The sequence below is a fragment of the Penicillium taxi genome (assembly GCF_028828555.1).
Source record: "Penicillium taxi strain IBT 34144 chromosome Unknown utg000006l_segment0_segment0, whole genome shotgun sequence".
Taxonomy (NCBI): Eukaryota; Fungi; Ascomycota; class Eurotiomycetes; order Eurotiales; family Aspergillaceae; genus Penicillium; species Penicillium taxi.
Window position 1 is genome coordinate 900343 of NW_026643208.1, and position 26676 is coordinate 927018.

At 48.3% G+C, this 26676-nt stretch overlaps 12 protein-coding genes across 12 annotated transcripts; 4 read left to right on the top strand and 8 right to left on the bottom strand.

Annotated features, from left to right (window-relative positions):
* Positions 1-79: 79 nt before the first annotated feature.
* On the bottom strand, positions 80-2018 carry N7495_009453 (uncharacterized protein; the record flags this gene model as incomplete). Its single annotated transcript, XM_057212104.1, has 2 exons — positions 80-1818; positions 1868-2018. The coding sequence occupies 2 exons, from the start codon at positions 2016-2018 to the stop codon at positions 80-82; spliced, it is 1890 nt and encodes a 629-aa protein (XP_057058967.1).
* Positions 2019-2385: 367 nt separating this feature from the next.
* Positions 2386-4032, top strand: N7495_009454 (putative endosome-associated ubiquitin isopeptidase (AmsH); the record flags this gene model as incomplete). The annotated part of the gene is made up of 2 exons (XM_057212105.1): positions 2386-2532; positions 2602-4032. The coding sequence occupies 2 exons, from the start codon at positions 2386-2388 to the stop codon at positions 4030-4032; spliced, it is 1578 nt and encodes a 525-aa protein (XP_057058968.1).
* Positions 4033-4361: 329 nt separating this feature from the next.
* N7495_009455 (acetylornithine aminotransferase) lies at positions 4362-5696 on the top strand (the record flags this gene model as incomplete). The annotated part of the gene is made up of 2 exons (XM_057212106.1): positions 4362-4817; positions 4881-5696. The coding sequence occupies 2 exons, from the start codon at positions 4362-4364 to the stop codon at positions 5694-5696; spliced, it is 1272 nt and encodes a 423-aa protein (XP_057058969.1).
* A 1446-nt stretch (positions 5697-7142) lies between these two features.
* Positions 7143-9682, bottom strand: N7495_009456 (uncharacterized protein; the record flags this gene model as incomplete). The annotated part of the gene is made up of 3 exons (XM_057212107.1): positions 7143-7964; positions 8026-9578; positions 9664-9682. 3 exons carry the CDS (start codon positions 9680-9682, stop codon positions 7143-7145), a joined length of 2394 nt encoding a protein of 797 aa, XP_057058970.1.
* Positions 9683-10028: 346 nt separating this feature from the next.
* trm10 (tRNA (guanine(9)-N(1))-methyltransferase) lies at positions 10029-11246 on the bottom strand (the record flags this gene model as incomplete). Its single annotated transcript, XM_057212108.1, has 1 exon — positions 10029-11246. The coding sequence occupies one exon, from the start codon at positions 11244-11246 to the stop codon at positions 10029-10031; it is 1218 nt and encodes a 405-aa protein (XP_057058971.1).
* A 221-nt stretch (positions 11247-11467) lies between these two features.
* On the top strand, positions 11468-12116 carry N7495_009458 (putative NADH-ubiquinone oxidoreductase subunit GRIM-19; the record flags this gene model as incomplete). The annotated part of the gene is made up of 4 exons (XM_057212109.1): positions 11468-11518; positions 11613-11719; positions 11847-11999; positions 12068-12116. The coding sequence occupies 4 exons, from the start codon at positions 11468-11470 to the stop codon at positions 12114-12116; spliced, it is 360 nt and encodes a 119-aa protein (XP_057058972.1).
* A 776-nt stretch (positions 12117-12892) lies between these two features.
* N7495_009459 (karyopherin MSN5) lies at positions 12893-16688 on the bottom strand (the record flags this gene model as incomplete). Its single annotated transcript, XM_057212110.1, has 3 exons — positions 12893-15565; positions 15614-15802; positions 15870-16688. The coding sequence occupies 3 exons, from the start codon at positions 16686-16688 to the stop codon at positions 12893-12895; spliced, it is 3681 nt and encodes a 1226-aa protein (XP_057058973.1).
* A 169-nt stretch (positions 16689-16857) lies between these two features.
* N7495_009460 (uncharacterized protein) lies at positions 16858-17109 on the top strand (the record flags this gene model as incomplete). The annotated part of the gene is made up of 1 exon (XM_057212111.1): positions 16858-17109. The coding sequence occupies one exon, from the start codon at positions 16858-16860 to the stop codon at positions 17107-17109; it is 252 nt and encodes an 83-aa protein (XP_057058974.1).
* Positions 17110-18300: 1191 nt separating this feature from the next.
* Positions 18301-20606, bottom strand: N7495_009461 (translation initiation factor 2A; the record flags this gene model as incomplete). Its single annotated transcript, XM_057212112.1, has 7 exons — positions 18301-18669; positions 18735-19471; positions 19525-19753; positions 19810-20218; positions 20283-20354; positions 20418-20487; positions 20582-20606. The coding sequence occupies 7 exons, from the start codon at positions 20604-20606 to the stop codon at positions 18301-18303; spliced, it is 1911 nt and encodes a 636-aa protein (XP_057058975.1).
* Positions 20607-21621: 1015 nt separating this feature from the next.
* Positions 21622-22559, bottom strand: N7495_009462 (uncharacterized protein; the record flags this gene model as incomplete). Its single annotated transcript, XM_057212113.1, has 2 exons — positions 21622-22405; positions 22483-22559. The coding sequence occupies 2 exons, from the start codon at positions 22557-22559 to the stop codon at positions 21622-21624; spliced, it is 861 nt and encodes a 286-aa protein (XP_057058976.1).
* A 490-nt stretch (positions 22560-23049) lies between these two features.
* N7495_009463 (LysM peptidoglycan-binding domain-containing protein) lies at positions 23050-24005 on the bottom strand (the record flags this gene model as incomplete). Its single annotated transcript, XM_057212114.1, has 2 exons — positions 23050-23568; positions 23622-24005. The coding sequence occupies 2 exons, from the start codon at positions 24003-24005 to the stop codon at positions 23050-23052; spliced, it is 903 nt and encodes a 300-aa protein (XP_057058977.1).
* A 998-nt stretch (positions 24006-25003) lies between these two features.
* On the bottom strand, positions 25004-26440 carry N7495_009464 (uncharacterized protein; the record flags this gene model as incomplete). The annotated part of the gene is made up of 2 exons (XM_057212115.1): positions 25004-26265; positions 26401-26440. The coding sequence occupies 2 exons, from the start codon at positions 26438-26440 to the stop codon at positions 25004-25006; spliced, it is 1302 nt and encodes a 433-aa protein (XP_057058978.1).
* Positions 26441-26676: the final 236 nt, after the last annotated feature.

Here is a 26676-nt window from a genome sequence, read left to right on the forward strand (position 1 = left end):
AACCAATCATTTTCACTACTTTCACTACTTTCACTATTTTCACTATTTTGTCTATTTAATCTATTTCCCCCTTATTTACCTATTTCACACTCTTTTTACCGGGCTGTCCTACTGATTCTCCCGCTCGGAAAGCTGTCAGTGTACCACCAAGTAACCTCGTTAAGCGACGAGCCGAAATCTCATCTACTGCCCTTTTCTGGTACTCGATAATGATGTCCCAGAGTATCCCGACTGGAAGAAGCCTTATCCGAGTACCACTCAGGTCATAATCCAGGTTCTCTTGGAAGCTTGAATGCGGGTCCATTCCATCTGCAAGCGGTATTGGTCCACTACCAGTCTTGAGTCGCTTTGTTGCATACGAAGCTAGTCCCGGGATAGCACTGACTATATCATTGATACTGGTCTCGGGAAATATTGATACTAGAAAGTCTGTCACTGACATCTCACTTCGAGTGCCGAGGATCATGGTGTAGGCTTGGAAGAGTTCCAAGAGCTGTTCGCGCTTTTCAGCCGGAACCTGCTGTATCTTTTGGAATGCAATAGGCGTTGTGCCTGCTTCAAAGTATACCACTGCTCGATCTAAGTGTGGGTATATTTCATCTTGTGATGTATGTAGTGGTTCGAATGGTCGTCGGTCATATAATAGGCAGGAGTCGTCAAAGTTGTTCGACCGCACATCATTGCGGTCGTCATCAACCGTGTGGTCGTAGCAGCGATAGAGCCGATAGTGTAAATTGGCCATATATTCCGTCAAATCATTCTGGGATGCCGCCACTTCCTGGTCATATGCTTCTAATTGCTTGAGATCGACACTGGGGTCAGCGGCCGCCTGTGACAGACACCGAACTTTTCTCTCCAGATCAGCCTGCTTCTCGGAAATGGTGGCGCGGGTAAAGAAAAATAAATTATCCCGGTTCAGCTCAGCAAAGGCTCTATTCCACTTGAGGTATTTGGCCTTGTCAGTTGGTTTGGTCGCGTCGGATAATTCAGTCGCAGTTACAGGTCTGAGGATGTTTCTGGTATGTCCAGCTATGATTTTGTACAGCCTCTGAAGATATTCCGTTGCAAGTCGGGGTTGGTGGGCAATTGCCGCCCTGCCGGGTCGGGGGCTTTTGATAGCCATTTGATACGGAGGTTGTGTTCGCGAGGGAGGAGTGATTATGCCCTGCGCCTTCTCTCTCTCCGTCACCCGCTCAAAATTCCGCTTGATCAAATCAGTGGACTTATAAGCCACCCAAGATTCAATCTCTCTAGTTTTGGCAACCTCAAACATATGCGCTGCCACATTTTCTGTCACGATGGCTGGTCTCTTGCGCTCGACTATAGTACGAGGGACGATGCGTTCAGAGTCCGATAAGCTAATAGAAGCCATTATCCGCACACTGCCGTAACAGTGTAACCCTTTCTGGGCCAGGCAATTTTCCATCGTGACGCTCCACCACCGTGCCGGAGTGTAATGGTCCTTGACAGAGTAGGGCTCGGGAGGATTGGCTAACACAAGAAGCGTGTCATTTCGCGGTAGCTGACCATCTACTTGATCAGGCAACTTTTGTTCTGGTAAATGCTCAGCGAAGAGTTCGGCCCAATTTGTGATGAGATATGGATTCATAGATAGGAGCTTGTAGCATGGCTTGCTTTTGGCTAAGGGCCCGAGCAAGGGTTTGTACTCATTGTAGTCCTGCTCAATGAGTACGTGGCGGCGAGGTTGAAGGTATTCGTTGACTTTCGTGGAGAGAAGTCCACACCCTGGCCATAGATCGAGGATATCAAGAGGTTTGTTTCTGTGAAGGAAGGGAGATAGTCGATTGAGAATGTCATCTGTGTCGCAAGTCAGCGGATTGCGTCAATCGAAGCCAAGATGACATACCACATAGTTCTGGGCTAACAATGCCTGATTGAAGAGACTGTCTGTTCTTCATGTGTCCCCTGAACACTAGGTCGTGGATTTGACCGCTCAATGGGTAGCTCGGGGTTGGAGCGAACCGAAGCGTAGTCGAGACATTCCGCGAATAAGACATTTTTCAGGCATTCACAATTCCTGAGTATAGTAGGTTTGAAGAGCCATGCAAGCCGTGCCGAAGAGGCTAGGATTGGTGAGTAGATGACATGAGAAGTCGAGGAATAAGCAGTGAGAAGCTCCAATATTTTTTTGGGGGGTTTTGGAGTTTTGGGCGGAGACGTTGCGGCTTCCGGCGCCAGACAAATTGCCCCTCCATCTTTCAGGCACCTTCTTTCTTTCCTTCCCATCTTACGCATTCTGGACCTCTTACAACTTGTCGGAGATCGCGTAATTCAACTTGTTTCAGCCATGCGACTTGGGACTCTGTTGTGAGAGGCCCTTTCGTCTCCCGATTTGTTTACCCAAGCACCATTCTTTAGCTTATCATGGCATCTCACATTCCTGCACCCAGCTCTGGGGGTAGTGCCCCGCAGAGTGTGGAAAAGATTACCCGGATCGCTCAAGACTACGAGTACAACTCAGCGGTTCCCCTGCGTTATTGGCTTAGGACTGCTGCCACGCTTATTCGAGAGGTCAGCGAGATCGCCCCTTCAGCTCCAATATCTCGCCCAGTACTTACATCATGGTGATATATATGATAGGCACAAATCTACGAACGTGAAGGCCACGATGAACAAGCATATCTTCTCCTATTTCGACATGCCCAGCTGGTCCTGGTACACCTGTCAAAGCACCCGGACGCTACTAAAGATGAAAAAGTCCGACAGGCACTAGTTGTGGCGGAGAAAGAAGTTTCGAAGAACCTCGCCAAGTTGGAGATCCTCAAACCCCGCATAAACAAGCGATACGAGCGCTACACCCAGCTTATGCGCGAGCGCCAGTCGCGGAAGCTATCCTCTGAATCCCACGTACGCGCTGAATCCCGAGAGCGACCTGTTGATCCCGCCCTCTCAGGTGTTGCAGAACCTTTGGAAGCGGCGGAGAACCGAGATCTTGCTGTTCGTTTGGCGCAATCAGAGCTCACACGCCGAGCTACTGTTAGAGACGGTCGTCGATCTGCTGGAGTGTGGGGCAACTGGGAAACAGCATCAAAGACGGACCATCGACCAGGCGATCAAGATCTGAGTCAACGGATTCAAGATATCCGGGCCAACATCGATCACGCACAGCCCATTAGCCATCCTTCCAATGTCCGGCAACCCTTCTCTCACGAGACGTCTTATTCAATATCCTCCGCGTATAAATACCCGTCTGTGCCCCACCAGAAAGCATTGGACCCCTCCATCTCTCCAGAACATGTTCCCATTCGTGACTTGAACACAGAGCGGTACTCGCCTCCAATATTGCCACCGAAGGAACGAATTGCACCCAGCAGATCCCTGGACGGATCAGGACACTCGCTTCTACCACCTCGCCGTCCATCAAAGATCCCAGCAGCGCCTGCGCTGCCAGAGAAAGTAAGACCGTCTGACTCTCTGGACCCATCCAGTTACACCTTCAAACCCTCCGCCTACTTGGAAAATGGATCACCATTGCGATCCGTCTTCCTCCCTTCGACCCTTCGATCCCGGTTTCTGGACTTGGCAGCTTCCAACACGTCTCGCAATCTCGAGACATGTGGAATCCTTTGCGGTACCTTGGTCTCGAACGCCCTATTTATCTCTAGACTCTTGATTCCAGAGCAAATATCCACATCGGATACATGTGAGACGACTAACGAGTCTGCTATCTTCGACTACTGCGACTCTGAAGACTTGATCATGCTCGGATGGATCCACACACACCCTTCACAGACCTGTTTTATGAGCTCGCGTGACTTGCACACCCATTCCGGGTACCAGGTAATGCTCTCTGAGAGTATTGCCATTGTGTGTGCACCGAGCAAGGACCCCGACTGGGGCGTCTTTCGTCTCACCGACCCGCCTGGCCTGAAGACTGTACTCAACTGCAACAAGCCCGGCTTGTTCCATCCTCATGGCGAAGACAATATCTACACGGGTGCTCTTAAACCCGGACATGTCTTCGAAGTCAATGGACTTGAATATGAGACAGTTGATTTGCGTCCCAAGTGACAGAATTGATTACAACTTTGCATTTAAATGAATATGATACCCTTGAAACTCCAATTCTGTCGAAATTCAAGTGATCCAAGGTTGGCCAAAAGATCAGCCAGCAGCTTCCTGATATTGGATTAGCGTGTGATAGCTTCATGCATTAGAAGCTAACTTAGTCCAGAATAGATAAGATTAAAATAAAATAGTCAATATCAAATACCACTTCATGATATGAAGAGCGATACCGGACTGCCGCTTTCCCGATCCTTATCAGTGAATCTCCGAATCTCCTCATATCCTCAAACCCTCCCTAAATTCGTGTACTTTCCTGTAGATAAGCAATTAAAATGACTGGGGCTAACACAATCAACTTCAAACTTCAAACCCTCATCAACCAATATGAAGCAACACACCCTCTGTCAAAGAACCACTTCGAAAGAGCCCAGAAAGTGCTACCAGCCGGAAGTACACGATCAGTTCTTGTCTCCAGGCCCTTTCCCTTGATAGTCGAGTCTGCAGATGGAACCAGCTTCACGACTATTGACGGCGTAACATTTGAAGACTTTGTCTCTGACTATTCGGCTGCTATATACGGACATTCTCATCCTGTTATTAGGGATGCGGTCCAGAATGCTTTGGCGTCGGGGTTTAGCCTCGGTGGCATCACCCAGAAAGAAGCGCAATTGGCAGAGATCGTGACGGAGCGCATTCCTTCTATTGAGAAGGTTCGTTTCTGTAATTCAGGTACGGAGGCGAATACATTTGCGCTGGCTACTGCTATGGCATATACGAAACGGAAGAAGGTATGTAGTTCATGGCTAATAGCTATTGTTCAAAGCGATTATGGCTGATCAGCTTCTACCCAGATCCTAGTCTTTGAGAACGGATACCATGGAGGCACACTCAGTTTCGGCTCAAAGCATGAGACCAATCCAATGAACCTACCACACGACTTCATATTCGCAAAATACAATGACATCCCTACAACAAAGGCCTTGCTAAGCAATGACCTTGCCGCAATCCTAGTAGAACCAATGCAAGCAGCAGGCGGCATGCACCCTGCCTCCCGCGAGTTCCTAGCCTACCTCCGCGAAGTAGCTACAGCCACAGGCGCAGTACTGATATTCGACGAGGTCGTCACCTCTCGCCTCCACTACCACGGTTTGCAAGGCTATTGGGGCATAATACCAGATATGACAACACTAGGCAAGTACATCGGCGGCGGATTCCCATTCGGAGCCTTCGGCGGCTCATCGCAGATAATGGATCTATTTGATTCGCCAGATCCTTCTGTGGCGTTACATCATTCAGGCACGTTCAATAATAATATCTTTACCATGTCTGCGGCTGTTGCTGCGTCAAATCTCATTACCGAGGCTGAGCTGCAGAGGTTGAATCGGATGGGTGATCGGTTTAGGGAACAGGGGATTGAGTTGATTCGGGCGTCAGGGTTCCCGTCTATGGAATTGACTGGGTATGGTAGTGCTGTTGGGATTCACTTTAGTGGGCCGGATGCTGCGGTCTTGGGGGATTGTTTCTATTTCTTTCTTCTTGCTAAGAGAATTTCTGTCGGGAGACGTGGGTTTGTGTCGATGAATCTTATTCATACGGAGGCTTCTGTCGATCGCCTTCTTGGTGCTGTGAAGGGGTTTTTGGACGATATCACAGGGGTCACTGCTTGAATTATAGCAAAGACATGGATTTTACCTACACTCCAAAAAGTCACAAATTCATCTCCAAGCCTCGATAACATACGATGTGGGTCTAGCATCAGAAGCGATTACGAAGGCGAAGAACAAGAGAAAAGACGCGGCTCCATTGCTTGTTGGGTGTTTCTGTTCATCTATGTATGCCCACTTAGTTGACATCCAATGTGAAATTGGCCATACGGAAAGCAACATTACTTCTGATACGTTCTTCTATCATAGTTCTATGGCCAGTTCGAGCCTGTTCATCCATCATATTTCATTCTCCTGAATACGTGATATGGGATTGACAGACACACAAAGGAAAAAGAAATATAAATTAGGCCTAATCCTACAAGAATGCCACAGCGATTGGACATATGACTAAATGAGAGGGTCCGCTGCTAGAATAGATCAACTGCAACCATTCCGGTCAAGCTAACAGGTCTCTCGGAAAAGATCTAACATATGGAATCGATACAACTGTCAATTGCTGTGCCGGACTGATCCCGGCAATCCCTCTTGTCAGTTCTACTGGAATATGCCTCCAGAATCTGAAACTGGTATTCGCAACACCGATTTCGTTAATGTCTACCTAAGTGGTATTCACGTGGGTGCGAGGTGGGTGGCTTCAGCCTAGCCCTTTATCTATCAATATCTAAGTTTTAACCTTTGAAGTATCTGTAGCTAGAACAAGTCCAGCAATCGTTTCTGATTAGGCTTTGAATCGCCTGCTTATAAACTGGTCGAAGTCTTTGCTGCCAGGTCTACCGAGCTGCCTTCCTATTTCCGGGCTGTGTTTAACGGTACTCGAGCGGGATTATTGAGAAAGTCAAGATCGAGCCTGGGAAGTCAGCTAAGTTCTCATTCGATTTGGCTCGCCGCAATATATGCATATGGGGTGTTGGGGTGCAGAAGTCGGCACTACAGACTGGGAGCTACAACTTCTTGGGATCTTCCTCTGACACGTACCATGAAGATTGTTTCCAAGTAGGAAACTTCGTAAAAGCGTATTAAGGCAGCTGGGAAGAGGTGAATCGTCTCATGTTGGCGCCCTCCAGCACCATTTACAAATTCCTGGAGAGATTGAATTTCCAAGGTCCGCACTGGAGTACTGAGAACAGGAGTCTCAACTGCAATATTTACCCGAACTGCCTCCATCTAGGGTTGTATGATTAAGAGATCAATATCAATGTATTGACGATGTCATGAATATACGTAAGTACTCTTTATTTTGGATTATAGAATGGTAGATTAACTCGAGAACCTTGGAAGAATCATGGCATTGAAAATAATCAGAACTACCAACAAGGAACGAAAGCAATATGAAAAGGATGGAAAGAGAAAAAGTCATCAACAAAGGGGGTATGGGTAATATTACAGGAAATAAGAAGATAGAAACTGGGCAAGGTATTTCAGCACCAATGGGCGATAACTAAAACACTAGTAAGGCGAGTTTACGATATCGTTTCGTCCAAGATGGCTGCTGAACCTGCCAGCGCGAGCACGTATAGGGGTGATAGGTCCAGCGATGCTCTCACGAGTAGCCTTCTGGAAGCTGCGCTTAGCTACCATGTTGACCTCGTTAGGCAGAGCCACAATCACGTTCTTATCCGAACCAAAACGGAAGTCATCCGCCATGACATTCTCAGAGTACCGCTTGATTGTGTACGGATCCTTACGACCAGCAAGAATCTTCTTCAAGCTCCAGGTGACAATGAAGGGACCGGTTGAACTAACGACCGAGGTTTCTTCGGAATCAACGCCGGTGTTAAAGCGGGCAGTTGTAAATGCGAGAGGCTGTTTAGTCTCGTGTTGGAACTGAGCAACGTGTGCGGGCTGCAAGCCGAGACGACGAGGTTGAGGCTTCGAGTCCTTAGCAAAGGACTTCTCGAATCCGAGCTTGCCCTCATTCTTGCCATCCTTCTGCAAATTGTCGATCAAGAGCAGGTAAGTCCGGCAGGTTGCAAGCACCCAGCGACCATCGGCAGAAACATCCAAACCGATGATGGGTTCACCAAGAGCAGGGATATGGGTCTTAGCGTTGATTCCTAGGCGATCAAACATGCGGATATCGCCCTTGTTCGACGCAACGGCAATATAACCCTTCTCAGTTGTAGCAAGGGCCGAAAAATCGTTCTTGCTGACGTATTGCTTCAGATCGCTATCTACTAGCTTGTTGCCAGCAAGACGGGGATCGATACGGTACAGCGCATTCCTGGAAGCACCCACGAACGACTGAGCAGAGGTCATTTGGGAGAATTTCTAGGGAATTTGTTAGCCAGACCATTACACTAAGGAATATTTCGGTTAGGGTGAAACTCACGTTCTCAGGGGCGAAGGTATCGACAGTGATATCATCGTGAATTTTCCACTCATCAACAACCTTACCGTACTCCAAATCCATGCGATAGAGGGAGTTGGGATCGTCGGAGTTCTGAAGAATCATATTGCTGTCCTCGGCGTGCAGCATAACCTTCTTCGGGCTAAATAGCTTGCCACCGGGTGTCTCCACCTTTGAAATGGTGGTCGAAAACTCGAGATTGTTGTTATTTGTGTGCTTGAAAACACCAATTTTGGAACCGCGAACGACAAATGAACGGTCATGCTTGTAGCCCACTGCCAATTGAGAGTTCACGTTTCCATCTTGGTCGCGCGTGATAACATCTTCTTCTTCTTCATCGCTGTCGTAGTGTTCACTTCGCTGGCCGTCATCATGGTCACTTTCTTCCTCTTCCTCTTCTTCTTCAGCCTCCTCTTCAGGTTTTTCTTCTAGAGTAAGATCATTGAATGCATCGAGAACATATTCTCGGTCATTCTCCTTGACCTTGGCCCATTTCATCTCATTAAGCTGTTCCCATAGAGCCTGCATCAGACCTTCCTGGAATCGCTCTTCCGAAGGTTGATCTTTGAATCGAAGAAGCCACGAGTAAGCCGAGCCATCTTCAGCATAGTGGTTGAAGATAAAAGAAAGATATTCAAAGTTGAAGACGGGATTGATATCTGCCACTACGGCCTGTCCCAACCATTCCTTATCGCTGCCGCTAAGTTGCAACCAGTACTGCCAGTTACCTATTTCTGACACAGTTGCAGTCACAACCGACTCCTGCATCACGAATGTTCCAGTAGCAAAGTCGAACAGGTGCAGCTCAGCTGTCTCCTTTGCGAGAACCTCCGTCACCTCGGGTTGAGCAGCCGCGGCAGGGGCTGTTGTTGATTCATCTTCAGGTGCATTAGGCTTCAATTGGCCCTTAGACTGGGCATATTTCACGTCTTCCGCCATCAGAGTGGCCGTGTCTTCCGAAGTCAAAGAAGGTCCACGCGACTTAAGAGGGGAAGAAGAAACCGGGCTGGCAGGTGGGATGGGCTTCTCCTCCTTGAATGAAAACTCTTGTAGATCCTCGTCAGTCGCCTTCTGGGCACTGCTACGGAACTTGCGCTCGTACTGGCACTGCAGAGCAGCGAGCTCAAAAGTAGCAAGTTTTTCTGACGGAACTGAAGCGTCGCAAACAAACTCGAATAGATCACCTTCGTCGCCGCTCAGATCGTCCCAAGCGAGTATCTTGATTCCGCCTTCACGAACTTCGGAGCGGAAATGCAGACTTTGGTCTAGTAAAAACACCTTCTCATCCTTGTCCAGGTTATCCGCAGAACCTTGATCGTCCTCGTCAGCAAGCTCCTCCTCACCTTCTTCGTATGCTCTCTGAACTACCAGCTGGTATTGGAATTCTTGACCAGTACGACGGATAGTTGCTGCGGCGTCTTTAAAGATGAGCTCTGAATAGCCCTTTGGCGATAGGGGTCGGACTAGATACAGCTGGCCCTGGGAAATTTCAATGATAGACTCTTTAGAGGTGTCACCGAAGATGAATTTGCCCACTAAATTAATTTCAAATTAGGTATTAGCATATGTTGTTGGCAAAAATGGACAATGGAATGGAGGGGGTTTGGCGGGGTATCGTACCGTTACGGAGCATAAACATGGTTGCAAGGGGATCAACTACCAGAGAGAGAAGTAGAATCGATGATGGAAGTGGAGGGAAGAGGAGAAAGGAAGAACCTTGCGATAGTAAAGTGAAAGACAAATGAGATTATGGAGTACAAAATAACTTTAAGAACCCTGTGATTGAAGGGTTTGGCCACCGTGGGGTAAAAAAAAACAAAAGGGAAAGATAACGCATACAATCGCCTCCGTCATTTGTGGCGTTTTGTGGCTAATTAATTATATAATCACATGCGCCACCCATAACTACTATACTATGCCCAAGTACACCGAATGTCTACGAGATAGTAATTGAATGAGGTATAGTCTATGGTATTGAGACGGGATTAATGCTCATCCTCGTTGCCTTCTTCCTCTGCCGCGAGCTTTTCAATTTCCGCAATATCATCGGCTTCCTCTTCGATATTACCTTCATCGGCTTCTTCTTCTTCCTCTCCCTCTCCCTCTTCCGTTGACTGAGATCTCAGTTTGCCACCCTTTCTTGGGGGCATAACTTTCATGAAGGCTTCTCCCCAATCACCCAGCTCTAGCCAATTAAGCATGATATCAACCACATGGTTTGTAGTCATCACCGAGCGCGACGACATCTGGATGTAATCACCAATAGGAAGCCTAGCTGTTTTGATACCCTTTTCCACGGCTTTTTTGTAGCAGACAGCCTTGTATCGGTTTTTGTCCACTAATCCACCGATGATATAAGTATCGTATGGCTTCAACTCGGTCAGGACATTGTCACTGTCGCTGCTGAGGTAGATTACCTCACCATCCTCTGGTTTGGCATCTTTCATCCCAGCAAACGGGCCAACAAGCTGGCCTCCGCGTGGGGTGATCATGCGTTGCTTGGCTAGTTCAGCCGCATGAACAAAGTCCTCCTGAATGATCTCGATACCCTTCCAGTTCTTGTGTGGTGCAAGCACGGTGTCGAACCGTTCCTTGAGTAGCTTGTCAAAGGAGCTAAACATCAAGTTCGAGCGCCAGGGTGCGCGAGTGTTCTGTGAATACGACCGCGTCATCTGCGAGGCAAGTGAAACGCGCTCTTTGGGGTTCATCAAGTCATCATAGCTACAGTCGATGATAATCGCAAGAGGTAGCAGTGTCGATCGCATCTTTCTAGATCTTGTCGATTCCCAAGTCTTGCGCAACGCTTCCACAGCTTCTTCGCCGCCCTTTTCCCGTGCTTCATCTATCAATTTCCCACGTCGTTCACGCTTCTCTCCTATCCGTTCTTTGCGCCTTTCCTTGCGCAGTCCGCGTTGCTCTTCCCATTTCTCTCTCCGACGGAGCTTCTTCAGCTGGTTCTTGGACATTTTCGGTGCACCATCTTCAGTAGCCTCATTCGTAGCAGATGCAGGTTCAGTCGTTTTAATTTCTGTCTCCGTGCTGGGATGCTCTGATGGCTCGGGGTTCAAATCGGGGTGGGCAGCTGTGTCAGTCTGCACCGGTTCAGCGGAGGTCATTGTATTAACAGGGCCAGCTGCGTCTTGGATGGTACCCTGATCATGCCCAATCTTGGCTAGTTTCCTCGGTCTTTCCTCCGCCTCCATCGTTTCGGAGAAGGGACAATGGGATGGTGGATTGGAAGTGTTGTCTAAAAGAGTAAGTGGGCTGTCAAATGTGTAGATCCAGCACCGGATTTAAAAACCACAAGCCAATCACATCCGCCGTAGCCCTCATTACTGTACATAATCACGTGATACCAGTCTCCAACTTCTCCAGAAACATCCTCGAGGTTCAATTAAAGCCCAAACAGCCCTTACTCGCCACAATGCCTCAGGATATGCCCCCCGCTGGGGGCTACGCTCAAGTCCAGTACAAGGTAAATCTCAGCGCCGATTCCAAGCCGTTCGATGGCCCTTTCCGTCATCGCACAGCTCAAATCAGGGCCCCATCACTAAATATTATGTCTCTAGCGTAACCTCCCAGCCCGTGGCTTCAAGCCCGTTGTTTACATGATCGGTATGCACGCTATCATGGCATACGGCTTCTACAAATACTTCCACGGTGTCCGCGAGCAACGGTACGTGTCGCGCAGTCCTGCGAACTCCCTTCCTCCGATCATTCCGAAACACCGCAATTGAAAATCGGTCATGCGGCAACAGCCTGGAAATTTCGACCAGAGACTAATATCTTCATTTTTTGTGTAGTGAGCTTGCTCGTGAGAAGATGTGGTCTCGTTTGTATCTGGCCCCTCTCCTCCAGGCTGAGGAGGACCGTGATCAGGTCCGTCGGCACTACGCCGACAAGGCTCGCGAGAAGGAGCTTTTGGGTACTGAGAGCAAGGTCTACAATTCTGACCGGTATGTTACGACTAAATTTCACTGCTGCTCTTGACTTTTGTCGTTGCGGAATTGCTTACACTCTATAGCTTCATCCGCCCTACTTTCGTCTATACCCCGTCCAAGGTTACCCAATAAGCCATAAGTCGCGTTTAGCTTTTCATCGTCATCTGTCGCCTTTGGTTTCCTACTCATGGCTCAGTATGGTGTAGAGATGTTCAATATATCCCCAACTTGGAGGGATTGAAGTTTCGACTTGATGGGTGAGGTGGAATGTGATGGAAGAACCATGGCGACAAGAGGTGCCTTCTCCCGAATCTCTTCGGGAGAAACCTTGTAGATATATTATTTCAGAAGGGCTTAGTTTTCCATAAATTGTCTTTTTTTCGCGTTCACCGCTGCTCTCCACAGTTATTTGTCTAATGATAAAATAGATCTTCCAAGATTAAAATTACATATACTTTATGATTTTGCCATTTTAAAAGGTATAGAAGCCCGTCTATGAAGAACATATACTCAATACTACCGCCATGGTAATCCAGCTAAAATATATGAGTAGTACAAGAGGAACAGTAGAAAAATGTATCGATTAAGTGCGCCCAGAATGCAAGCTGAAACGCCTCGGTATCCTGTCATCAAAACAAGAGCAACATCCGAAGATGCCGACTGAAATGGCCTCAACTCAGCCGATTGTGGCGAGATTGAATTGAAATTTCAGCACAGCATATGATGCTGGACTAGCAACGTTATAATGAGTTATTCAGGGCATGAGGGTATCGATATCAAGAAAAGCCGATAATTCTTTTTCGTTGGGAAGGAGAAGGAAAAAAGACGATTCAAAATGAAATGGGAGTGGTAAGATGAGATCCTTCTCCTTTTTCGTCTTCGCATATGGCTGCGTACAATTGACCAGACTAGCCAAACATATCCGCAACGCCGGAAAGGTCAGGTCCATCATTGATATCAACCCGAGCCACCTCCTGTTGAGTCTCCATCTCGTTGACCATGTATCTCTGCTGGAGAACGCTGCGGGCTTTGCGACGATCAAGCGAGCCAAGAATCTTTCCTTGTTCGGCAATGCTTACACCTCGAAGAGAGTCCAAGAGCTCCAGTACCAAAGCACGCTGCTGTCGGGGACTGGTACATCCCTGAAGTTGCATCTCTGTTCGGATAACTTTCTCCTCTGTCATACCTGGCAGTGTAAGGAAGATAGAACGAGGCGTGAGACTGGCGGTGCAGTACAACCCCCAAATCGATGCAATAAGCTGTGCCAAGTCCTTCTGCATGTCGACAAAATACGGTTCATGCACGGAGGTGATGCACGCCTTCAGCACATCTGAACAAATGAACTCACGAATGGTCAAGATTGTGGGAGTATTCAAGGGAGGTGCAAACTCCGTTAGAATCGACCGAATAACGCGAGTAATGATACTGCAGCACCTGGTATCGCGCATACGAAGAGCGTGTGTGCAAAAGAGCATCAAGGGTTCGAAGATCTCCGGTGACGAGAGGACGAAGGTACGGAGAGAATCTGCAATATCGGGAGTTCCTGTAGTGAATAATTTCCGGCCAAGTTCTGCTTTGTCCGGATCTCCTCGTTGGGGGTCGAGCAAACTGGCCACCATAATTACGGCCGAGTAAGTTAATTGACGAAGGACACTCTCGGACTTCATTTCATCCGCCAGGTTATCATCGGCTAATCCATCCTTTCGCTGCTCGATGATCTCCCATTCAGCTGTAATCTTTCGGTCGAGACTTCTGAAGAGAGTGGAGAGCATGGGGGGAAGAAATTGTGGACGATACTCCGCCGGGCAGTCATCAATCAGGCAGCGGGAGACATTAAGCAGAACGGAATATTGGTGGGACGAAAGATGCTCAGCGTCTTTGAAAAGAGCCTCAGATAGAGGCCCCGGGAGCTCTGTGTATCCATAGAATTGATGACGCAGTCTGCTCATGCTGAACAGCATAGAATAGCCCGATTCGCGAACAGCTCTAACTTTACCACGGACAGAGGACGCAAATCCTTCCAGAGTGGCCTTGGAGGCGGTGATTTTGGCATAGAAATCCTCACGGCTGCCATTGGAGATACCAGCTTGCCAGAACCGATCAGTTAAGATGCGCTCAACCACGGCCCGCACTTCATTGCTGACAGCCCAATTAGTCGGGTTGTGGAAGGCGTGTGCATGGCTCACAAGTTGGAGGAGAGTCGGAAGAATCTTGGGAATCAGGTCATGCCACATATCACAGGCAACCGAATACGCTTCAGATGTGCGCTTCAACTTATCCGTAGAGACCGCTAACATGGTTTTGGTTCCACGGAGAGGAAGCATTTGGAATTTCCGAGTCATCTGCTCCTGGACAAGCTTCCCCTCATCATCCAGGGCAACCAAAGACCAATCTGAGATCAGATGTGCTTGCTTAGCTTGCATAAATGACCCAACGTTCTCTATTCCAAGCCCCACGCAGAATGCCTCGAGCGATGAGGACATATTACGGAACTGTTCGTCACCCCATGCAACTCGAATGGGCTCAAGGAAATAAGCCAGACGCTCTTGGCGTATAGTCGGGTCAACATTGTTTGCTCGTTGCATAATGATGAGAAGGATTGAAGTAAGCTCCATTTTGAGCTTGTCATCGACCTGATTCGCCATAGAAATCTCTTGAATCTTTGGCGCAAGCAGATCATAGAAAGTAGAGAAATAGTCGGCATACCGGATCGCAAGGCGCCGAAGTTCATGACTTGCCAGTCCATGTAACTCTTTCACTGCCTCGGAGTAGGCCGGGTAAATCTCAAGATCCGGAAGCCGGGTCATGAGAATATGCTCCAGCACCTTGAGGGCGTAGGCCGAATGATTGCTTAAAGCTCGGGTAGAGATATCAACCACCAGCTTGATGACTCGCTGTTTCAAGACCGGATCTTCAAATGGTCTTTGCATCAAACTAGTCGCCCAACTTTCCACAGCAAATTCCAAGCTGCCTCGTTCCTGTTCCACTTCTTGCGGGGCCTTTCCATGGGTGTCGACCCATTTAGAGTAGCCCTTGATTACAGCCTCGACCACCGCAAACTGAGCGTCTGCCCGCAAAAGAGGAACAGAAGATTTGCTGAAAGTTTGCATGTTGTAGGGTGGGAGTCCATTATATAAATTATCCAAGTTGCTGTCCACTTGGGCAAGGATCTCGTTAATCGCCTCTTGGGGTCGCTTCAATGTAATGGTCTCGATGATTGACGAACAGTAACGGCGATAATTACCGACAAATGCATGACGCTCCGGGGTCGTGTCGATATCTTCGAGAAGAAACTGCACTGTAGGGTCATCTGAACTGGGAGAAAGTGACTCCCACTGTATCAACCGTTGAGTACAGATGTTCAAGAACCTTGGGGTCTGGGAAACCACAAAATCTGAGCTACCAATCTGTTTATGAGTCAATAGTTTAGACCATAAGTGCAAAACAGGTATGGACACTGTCAAGCTCTGGTGTTGCATGATCACAATCATAAAGTTGAAGAAAGGCGGGAGGTCTAAGCTGGTCAAGCTAGCGCGGGTGAATAGTTCAATTTCCAAGCAACCGGCAACGTAAGATATCATCTAAACAAGTAAGCTAGTATTCTTTTGAGAAGTTCGGATCACATGTACCTCAGAGAGTTTCTTTGAAATCAGATACTTAGGTTCATCGGCATCTTCTGGACCCACGATCGACCATTCATACAGGTTCTGCAGGGTGGTGAGATAATCCGGTTCAAAGATTAGGCAGATCAGTCCATGAGTATCTGGACAGCCCATATCGTTCCTTCCATAAAGTTGATGCAATGCCTCGATTGCAGCCTAGTAAGGGAAAAAAGTAGTCAGCATTGAATGACCAATACGGAAAACATCAAACGAGGGATCTTACCAGGAGCACCTGCTCATCCCTGCAGGTTAAAGACCTGAAAATGCTGGAGACGACCTGCGAAGCAGAAACGGCGTTGTAAACACACCAAGATAGGGCGGATCTCAGGGTTTTGAGAGCTTTGACAGCTGCATCTCGGGCTTCCTCAGAAGTCGAAATGTTCTGAATGCAGCTGTTCAAGAACTCACAGATGCGAACTAGCCATCCCTCTTGGCCATATCGATATATCACATTTCCACTCTTTGAGGTGATGATCTGATCGAGAACAGCGGATGGAGTAAAGATTTGAACGAGTGCCTTTTTAAGTTCCGGGCCACGAATGGGATCGTCCCGCCAAAACACGTCCTCTGAGAGAGTTTCCAAAACGGCTAGAACGAGCTCATTGTGCACGAAGGACGTACCCCAGAACTTCAGCAGTGTTTCGTCCATATCCATCCACTCCATGCCCCATGTCTTCTTGGCAGCTTCACACCAGAGCTGAGGGATTTTATTACGAAAATAAGCAGGGTCTTCGGCTCGAGCATTCTCTGCAAGCTGCAAGACCATCGAACGTAGATTTGTAGCTTCTTCGGGGTTATCAAACGAAAGACGACGCAAAGCATGGTCTAATAAGCTCAATCCAAAATATCGTACAACATATGCATGATCCGCGCGGGATGCCAGCAGGAAGCCATTGCGGGCAGCTGCATCGCTCTCTTTCAAAGATTCAACGAATTGTGTCGCCTCTTTCCGAAGATCATTTGAAGATGTAGTGCTATGGATAGCTTCAAGTGCGCGAATGATATCAGCTACGCCGTTCTCCGACAGTTCCTCGGCAGCCATTTCGTTGGCTCACCTCAAAGGGCCGTAAAAAAGGATGAAGGGAGTTGTGATGCGAAGCGAGTTCGAGTGGTATTGTTTTGGCGTCGGACGCACACTGAAGTTTAGTTCCGCTGGTGTAGACGAAGACGTGCGTGCACATTAAGGGTAGGGGTTATCTGTGAAGATTGTTATGGCCGTTGATGCTGTCCGTGGGGTGATTAGTCGGACACGGCAGCAACGGCCTCTCAAGAAATTCAATTGTTTCCGCGGAACAGACAAGAAGGACCAGATAGGCTATGCGCGTGATTGTGAGGGATTTGAGGTATTGTTCGTGTGGGAGGAGCTACGAGCAAAAGAGAATATGAGGTGGGAAAGTTGGAGAAAGAAAGTTAGGAAACGTCGGACTAAGATGGTTTTTCCAGGACCGCGACATGATCACTGATAGCCACACCGCCACCTTTTCTTTATCACTCACATACTCCTCACATCTAGATAGATCTCATAGCTAGTCTTACAACATTGTTATATCTTTTATTGTTTATTGTTTATTGTTTTGCTCACTGCCCCTCAATCGTCAGCGGTTGTTTATCTTATCTCACTCAACCCTCTTTCTTAGTACATTTCTAGCGCAATCTTGATCTATAAGTGTTTTATACTGAATCCTCGCAGTCTCTGCAGAAAGCCCAGCAGTGGACACGACCGAGTCTCATAGCGACGATAGCGTTAGTCGGCTGATATATTATATTTTCACATGGCATTCATCCATAACTCTTACCTTCGCGCAAGCCATCGATGGCTTCTCTTCATGGAAACGATGTTTCTGATATTGACAACCATCACTAGGCGAAATCAGATCTACAGGCCGATGGATTCATTATCCCCCGAGTCCCGTTAAGACCGCCTATCATGAGCGATGAATTTCTGGAGTTGAACAAGTTTCTTGTGATGTGGACTATACCCTAACGATATGCGTGGAGTTAAGCATATGCAATCAACCTTGGCAAGTCTCTTCTTCGTACGGAAGAAGAAACCAACATGCATTGACGCCATTGATAGCACTAGTAATGAGGGCTGGGTTATATTATCACCAGCTTTATGGTCTTCATTGGTCGGCCTCGAATTCCTGGTTTGGTAGGAAAATAAACCTGAACAGGTTGAGTGATGGACATTTGCACAGGCCTAGAGAGGAAGAGAGGAAGAGAAATCTAAGGAAATAAGGTGTAGGAAATTGATAAGCAAAACATTAGAAGTGAGAGTCCAAGTGAAAGCGAGCAAGTAACCTGGGAAAAGTAACAAAAAGTGAGCGAGAGCTAGTAAGAAAGCCTATGAAACAGGACTGCATAGAGCAACCCACCAGGAGTAAATCTTGTGGATTTTCCTACTGCTTTCTGTACAAAGATATTTTTTTTATAAAAAAACTTCAACGGATTGAGATTTCTAGTTTTCTCTTCACTACGTATTCCACCCAAGACAGGGCTGCAATGGGTGGGTGCGAATAGTCTACACGAAGTAATCCGTACAACTCACACAACCAACAACATCGACCCGCTGAACTCCAACCAGACAATAGAGTGTGAAACATAGTAGAAAGCACACGACTGCAGATTGGGAGAACAACAAGAGGGAAAGGCAATTAACCGCTGTACCCAACGGCCTCCAGGTCCTTGCGGACTGCATCCTCAGTCTGAATCTTCTTCATCTGAGTATCTTCAAGCTTCTCACCGCCAGCAAGACGCATCTTAAGCTCGTCTATGGCGCGAATCTTCTTCAGCAGACCACGGACCTTCTTATCCTGGGCTGACTGGTCGACAGGGGCGACAGGGGCGGGGGGAGGGGATGGGGGAGAAGTAGGGGCAACCTGCTTGGGAGCAGCACCGTTTCCATTCACGGCTCCGCCGTTGTTCTTGCCACGAGAACGGTTGCGATCAGGGCTAGGACCAGTGGGAGCGTTCGGGGGCGGCTGGTTATCGGTGCCGTCTTCACGTGCCTTCTTGGCCTCGCGCTTTTTTTGTTCTTAGCGGCGGACTTTGACAGCTTCTCGTTGTCAGCACCAGGGGGCAGGGCGACACCTCCGCCAGGAGCTGCGCCAGGCGGCAGGTACTCCTCAACAGGTTCGGCACCAGGAACCTCACGACGGCGGGGCTTTCCGAAGCCGTTCATGCCAGCGCCGGGGGCGCCATCGCGAACATAGGCGGCACCGCCTTGGTCTTCGCGCTTGAAGGCAAGGGGAGTCAACTGCCCGCGAGCACCAGGAGGGCGGTAAGCGCCAGCAGGCTTGACAGGTGCCTTCTTTGTACTCAGGTACGCAGTGGCTGAGGCGTGGGGAACGGGCAGCTTGGTGAATGGATCACCCAGGGGGTGCTGGTTGATGCCCTGGGGCCGCCAGGTAACATCGTACAACTCGGTCATTTCCTCGCTGTAGATAAGGCCACCGGCAACGTGCCAGATCCGGATGCCGTTGTCAACACGCAGACGTGGGCTAGTGGTAGCGGTCAGAATGTACTGTCCATCTGGCGACCAGTTGCAGAGACTGGCGTTGGATGCCTCGACGGTGGCAATCTTGTGGAAGTTTCTTTCCATATCGTAGATATCCATCTGGCCTGCCAGGTTACCGAAACCGGCAACCAGAACGAAGCGGCCGTGAGGGGAGAACAGAATAGTGTTCCGAGGGCTCAGAGGGAAGTTGTGAGTAGGGACACCACGTGCGTTAAAAATAGTCGTCTTGGCTGGCATGTAACCGTAAACAACACCGAACTCCTTGGAGTTAGGGTTCCAGGTCACATCGTGAATGGGTCCTTCCTTATCTGCTGGGACGTTAGACTCTAGCAAAAGATTTACTTATATTGAGAACACATACCAAGATCGATGCGGGAATCAAAAGCACCACTGGAACTGAGCAAGTACAGCGTGGTCTCGCCGTAGTAACTCTTACCAGAGCGGTCAACCTCAGTCTGCGCAAGCACAATCACAGTGGTTCCAGAGGAGTTCCACTTGAGTTGGACCTTGTCGCCTTTGAAGAAGTTCTTCTGAGAGACTGGGGAACTGAACTGTGGCACAATGAACACCTTCACTTGAGCGGGTTGGCCCTGTTGTAATAAGAATTAGTTGAGTCTTCAAAAATTCATATCACGTCAGATCTCACCTTGCGCTCCGGAACAAACACCGCAATCGAATGGGTCTGTCCAGGCGAAAGAGCAAAGTCTGTCACTCCCTCCACACGTAGCTTGTTCCAGACAGTTGACAGGTTGTCGCTCTGGTAGAACTGGACCTCATTGGTCACAACACGGGCGCAAAGCTTCTCGTCAGGAGTGTATTGCAGGTTCCAGCCTGTCTGCGACTTCTGGACGAACTGACCCACGATCGAGTGCTCATCTCCACTCTCAATAGCACGCCAAACCTTAAGGTTCTTTGTAGCATCGCCATTAGCGTCCTTGGTAGCCCGTTGCCAGGTGATCACATAGGTACCAAGCGGGGAAAAGCCCAGCTCGAATACGTTCTCAGCGTCGATAGTAGCGATGACATTACCGACTGAGGGATCAATAATCGTGACTCTATGGAGAGACAATTAGTCACAATGTAAGAGAGATGACAGAATAGGAGCACAAGTTGACCTACCTTTCAGGAGATGCCCATGCGAAGTAACGGCCACATGGAGAGTAAGCGCTGCAGCGAAGATTCCCCTCAGGTCTGCAAGATGTATGTATTGGTAAGATTAATTTAAACAACAAGGATCTACACAATCAATCCTACCTGACAAAGCCCGACAGAGGCTCATAAACAGGGGCGGCATCCATGATGCCAATCCCTTTGAGAGTTCGGTCTGAAAACAAGGTTAGCGAAAAGCCACTTGAGTCAACGCGATCTACCAGTGATTCCTGATCTACCAAGGAATCACCGTGGAAAGGAGAACTCACAAGCGAGCTGTGTAGAGGCCGCCATTTTGAGTTTAGAATGCTTGTAAAGGTCACGAGAGGTATTCTTCAGTCTGATCTGTTTCTCAATGGAAGCAGAATACGTCAGAATATTCTGTTCTTCGGTCCTGCTTTGCAGACGACGAAAAACAAAACAAAGCCGGGGTAAAAGATTATGTATCCAATGGTATTCGTCGCAACGAGACTGCGCGTCTAAAAGAGGCGAAAGTCGAGGCGAAGGTGAGACTGGCGGGAAAAAAACCGAGTGGTCTATCAAATAACTCGTCGGAAGGCGAGATTTAAAAAGACTTCGATCAAGTGTTCGCGGTGTGGATCAGTTCAGGGCGTGGCAGATGGGTTTGCCGAGTTCTTGTTGTGCTTGGGTCGAAACGAGGCAAATCAAAACGGGCAAAACTCAATTGAGTCACGGAGGAAAAGTGAGATAGCGTCGGGTTCTTCGATCTTGAATGCTAGACAAGTCAATGCCAGCAGGAGGGGCAGACGAGGAGGGGGGGGAGGTGGTGGGAGCGGGGAGGATGTAGAGTGAAAGAGAAAACTCGGCCGCGTTGCGCTGCGGCTTCTGCTTAGAGACGGCATGCCGTCATTGGGCCTAATAGTCTCCCGAAGGACTATACGCCACTCATCTCGGTGGTTTAACGGTATTTGATGTTCTATACTCTAATCTCAGGGTTCACATAGACTAATCAATTGGATAAAATTCTGTCACATAATTCTTAATCCGAGTAAAACTCAAAAACAAAACACCACCCAAAACCATATTCTACTCAAAAGAAAACAAAACATGTTAGAAGAAATGTGTTTTATCCCATGAACGTTATTTCATATCATCGATCGTGAATTTTCCAGGCTCTGCCTCGCATAAAAATACAGGGAACGCGTCCATCAAGTAAGGAAATAAGAAGAAAAGCATAGAAAAGAAAGGGAATTCTTAGACCCGTAGACCCATGTTAAAAGACCAAAATTCAACGCCATCCCAATTGTCTTATCGTACCTATTTGCTAGGCTTGCCATCGGATACCCATCTACTTACGGGTCTTGTCCTCAGACCCACTGCTAGGAGACATAACCAGTCGAGGAGTACGAACAGTCGTATCCACAGTATCCGAATCGAAGGTCATACCGTTGACGTAACGTGGATCCTCAGTCATAGGCTCAGGGGTAGCAGAGCCAGCCGGCGAATGCGCCATAACATGGCTGTCATCTGCCTGCTCCTGTTGCTGCTGCTGAATGTATGAAGCGAGAGGGTTGGCGCGACCGACGTTGGAGCTCATGGAGGTAGGACGACCGCCAAAGCCACCGGATGGAACATAGTTCATACCGGATGGACGGGCAGATGTTGGGCCACTGATGGTACTGTTGGCACCCTCGCCAAAGCCGACCAAGCTAGCATTGCCCTCGTCGCTAACGTTGCTGACGCTGTCGTCCTCGCTCATCTTATCGGCATCAAAAGCATCGCTCCAGGTTGTGTTGCCGCCGTAGCTGCCGGTAGCACTAGCACTGCCAACTGTGCTGCGCTCCTTTAGCTGGGCATTGCTATCGAAGTAGCCTGGTGCGTGCGAGGCGGCGTAGGCGGCGTTGGAGGATGTCTGGCCACCCGATCGCGCAGTAGCGACACGCTCGAGACCGGCCAGGCGGGAGATGCGATCCGCGCGCTCAGCCTCCAAGGTATTAGTCGAAGAGATAGAAGCGGATGAGGTGTGGTGTGCGTGGTGGCGACCATGAGGCCATGCCTGTCCCTGATGACCGTCTTTAATGGCAGTCGTAGATAGGGCGGAGAGGGAAGTAGTGCCTGAATTGGGAGTTCCCCTGCACATGCAGAGAGTGTTAGTCAACCTTTTAGTCCCGGCAGCAGTCAACAAATGGAGTCTAGGCTGAGTGCTTACGGTCCCAGTTCCGATGGAGTAACAGGGTCCGAGGGAGGAGGAGGCAGGTTGATAAAGGTGGGAGTATGGGTAGTCATTTTCAGAATTTGAAGAAATGTAAGAAACTTGGAGAAGGAAAGAGCAGAAGTGAAGTGAGAAGTAATGCGGGGATAAACGGTTCATCGCGGGATATCGAAGCGATCATTTTACTTTGTATTTTGGTATCAAAGCGACGTCATATTCCCACTACATACATCGGGCTAAAATCCCTTTATTTCTTCACTTTTTCAATTCACTCGTTGATTGACTATATTACTTAGGTACCTCTCTGTGTTCACTTTGATATACTATTAAATCTTGATGATTGGAAGACTGTACTCCGCCAGTACTCCATAATTGGGCATTTAATGTTTCATGTCATACCTGTCCTGCCTTATGGGGAATCGGGATAGGAGCCTGAACTATGTTATTCCCATTGATAATGTTGTATAATATTGTACTGTACGCTATAAAATTGATTCGGCCTTTCTCTCCGACGTCCTTTTCAGTCTGATCTTCTCCAATATTGCCCTCTGAGCACTCTTTATCTTATGCCTTGATTCCACACATCAATGCAGACCAAGCATTGACCTGCTCAGCACTGTGACAGCCTTTCTGGATGGTGTAATCATAGCCTATAAGAACTCTATCCGAGCAATCCGCTTTCTTGAATACATTACAGTGAGCTTGGCTCAAATAAAACGAACCTGGAGAGTTCAGCGAGCTGGCATCGCAATATGTAGACTCGGTTCCATCCTTAGTCCACCATGTACACGAAACATCGTCGCCCGCGTTAGGGCTCAAACCTCCATGTAGGTTGAGGCATTTGCTTTCGTCAATGTGATTGTTACGTCCCTCGACGAAATAGAAATCTCCAGTACAGTCCGTTGAGTCAAAGATGCGGATCATCCAGGAGTCAGAGATCGAGGACAGAGAGAATGTTGGCTTGGGAGCACTTGCTGTTGTAATTGCTGCTACCTTTGTTGCCTTGGTCAAGGTAGTCGCTCGTTTCGTAGCTGTAGTGGTTGCAGTTGGCTGGATGCATTTTCCTGACGAGCACTTTGTATCCTGAGTCAGTCAAGTGAACGGTATCCAACGGGTTGTATCCGAAGTCAACTTACCGTTTTACCTAATGCACATGGAAACATGGAGCTAACATCACCCCAATTGCTCGGTCGTATTGCCTGTGGCACTTGAGGACCACATGTTGCCTGAGGAAGAGCGACGGGCATCATGGGCTCTCCAGGGCTCAAGCAAATGAAATCACCCTGAACAAGATTATCACATCCAGCCCAGCCGTAGGACTTGTCATTGTATTGCTGGATTTCGTCCACGGTAATACCATATACGTCGGCAATCCGCTGACAGGTATCACCAGTCCCTTCAATGGTGTATTTGTAGCAGATGCCGTTGTTTTCAACCTTAGGTGGGAAATGTGGCATTGGACCCCATGAGCAGCAGACAGGTTTGCTGGGGGTGAAGATAGTGTCTGGGTTAAATTCCATGAACTGATCTACTGTAATACCAGGACTACACCTGGCTGCTAACGATTGCTCGGAGTCGCCGTAATCAACGAGAATCGTGGAGCAGGGGTCACGATGGAGTATCAAGCTCTTGAAGAGGTTAGTGAGTTTTGGATCTAAAGTAGGTAGGAGTATGAAGACAAACCATTAAAGTGGCAAGCCCGGATGATGCTGTTGCCGCCGGGAGTACCAACAGACTGGTCAAGGTCAGAATGGTGTAGATTTTGAGATCCATCTTACCTTATCCTTGGGCAGTTTTCCAAGGCTCGCAAAGTAGTGTCTCTCGGCCCTTCTTATGCATTTTCAGCGGTGTCTACCGACGAGATTTCCATACTACGAGACAATGTCAAAGGTACACATTCACTGTACCAAGAAATTGAGGAACAATGTTAAGCTAATATGGAGACAATATCATTGCCTTAGATCGACTATCTGAAACTCGAAATGTGTGTTTTGGGAGGTTTATTGACTTATAATAGCCAGGGACAAAGGCTGATACTGCACCTGAACAGTCAGATCCCCGAAATTCCCTTTGTCTAGTATGACAGGGGATATGCAATTTGCTGCATTTGGTATAGACCTGAGCAGTCAACCCTTAGAATTTCCTCGGGTGGTTTTGTAGCTGGATCTCTATTTTTACTAACCTTTGCCAATGTCACCTAGGTATACTGCCTTAAAACTCTTCCTGCTGGTCTCTCTAAGGAGACGAGTAGATTGTTAATAGAGCATGGGGTGCAGCTGGAGGTTTGCTCAGTCACATCATATGGGGCCTCAAGTGTGTCGAAAGCAAGTAAAAATCAGAAAATCATAATCCAGGCTAGAGGCTCCATAAAACTCCCTTTCAATTTGTGTAAACCCAGAGAGTAAAGTGGTGAAAATGGGTTGCACTTGGCTACATACGGAAACAATTTGCGTTCATTCATACAAGTCATCTCAAACATTGAAAGAACTGGCCCACAGAAGCAGAAGAAAAAAGCCTCTTATTCACTGAGCTTGCGGTTCTCATAGTGACCGCGAAGATCATCCACCTCTTTCTGTAACCTGGAAAGATCCGCCAATATATCATTTGCATTAGACGCCTTGGACAAGGGCGAGGGCATCTCTGCACTTACACCTGCGCCTGCGCCCTTCTGGGGTACGGAATCGCCATCACCGCCATTACGGGAATTGGAATCCCGAGCCCGACGGGGTGGTGGTGGAGGTGGTGGCGGTGCCCCAGACGAGCCATTCAATAAACTTCCGTGAGAAGAAGTCCGCCGCGTGTGGACTGGTTTTCTTATAATTGGAGGAGAGATTGTGTCTACATAGCTTGCTGGTGACGATGTGACCGTATCACCCAGCGAGAGCGGGGGCAGACTGAGATGTTTGTGCTTTTGAGAATAGGTAGATCCGACAGACCTGGTCGATAGTCCTGGACTCGGGGGTTGAGAGCTATAATTGCTTTCTGAGTCTTGCGAGGCATATGGTAATCGAGTGACGCTCGATTTGGATTGTGTGGACTTTGATCGATGCATCTGACTATATCTTCTGCTGAGAGGTGGTGTTGGGGGCCGCTTATGTTGGGATCGACTGCGAGAGAGAGACTCGGTCGAGTCTAATGCGGGATTCTCTGTAGAGACTGAGAAATAATCTGCCTGGGAGCTTGTATATGCGGTGTTTGGTGTTCGCGAAGTCAGGATCTCTGGAGATGATGCATGGAATGAAAGACGGCTAGAAGAAGGACGGGAAGGAGGATCTATATTTCCTGCGACACTGATGGGTTTACCATGATGACTCCGGGGCGGTGGTGGTGGTTTCTTGTCTTTAATTGAACGACCTGATGGGCTGGTGCCTTTTGTAGACTCTGATGATATTTGTCGAGGTTTCGACGAGTGGATATTTTCTCTTATGCTGGGTGGTCTCGCAATCGATGGCCTTTGTTCGATTTGTACAGTTGAAGCCGTTGACGGTGTGGACGATCCCTCCATGGATGGAGCTGGTGGAGCGGCCAAAGCACGTCGCGGGAGACCATCAAGGGAATCCGAACTCCTAGGGCTTATCATATTATCCAAGTCCTCATTGCCAGCTGAATCGGGATTGAAAGGGTTCGTCGTCTGTTCATCTGACGATGTCGAGTCTTCCGACTCGATCTCCAGTGATAACGCGGCTTTTCTGGGGTAGGAAATTGGCTGAATGGGTTTGGTGAACAAGTCCGGCACATCTACAGTTTGGGGAGCAGAGACAGTAGCTGTGGCAGAGCTGCCTGTTTGATATACATCCATTAGCATTTACTATACCACAGTGAAGCTCTAGATGGCCCGTTGTGTCATCGGATGATGGCGGTAATTGTTTCAAAACGTATGTCTTCTGAGATTCGAGACTTGGAGGAAAGACTCACCATCCAGGGATTTAGCACGGAAGGGATTGAAACTGGACATCTTGATACATCTGTGTAATCAAGGAGTTCTCTCAGAGAGAGGAATGGATGAGGGGAAGAAAGATCCCCGCCTTTCTTATCCATCACTTTCTCCTACGCGCCGCTTTCCGATCAATGAAGTCCGGAAGCTCCGAGCTCTACAACGATGTTAAACTTCGATCTGAGATACAATCTTTGGCTAATTGCTAATAAATAAAAATAGGCTATATAATACAGTGCTCATAAACTACGCAAAGG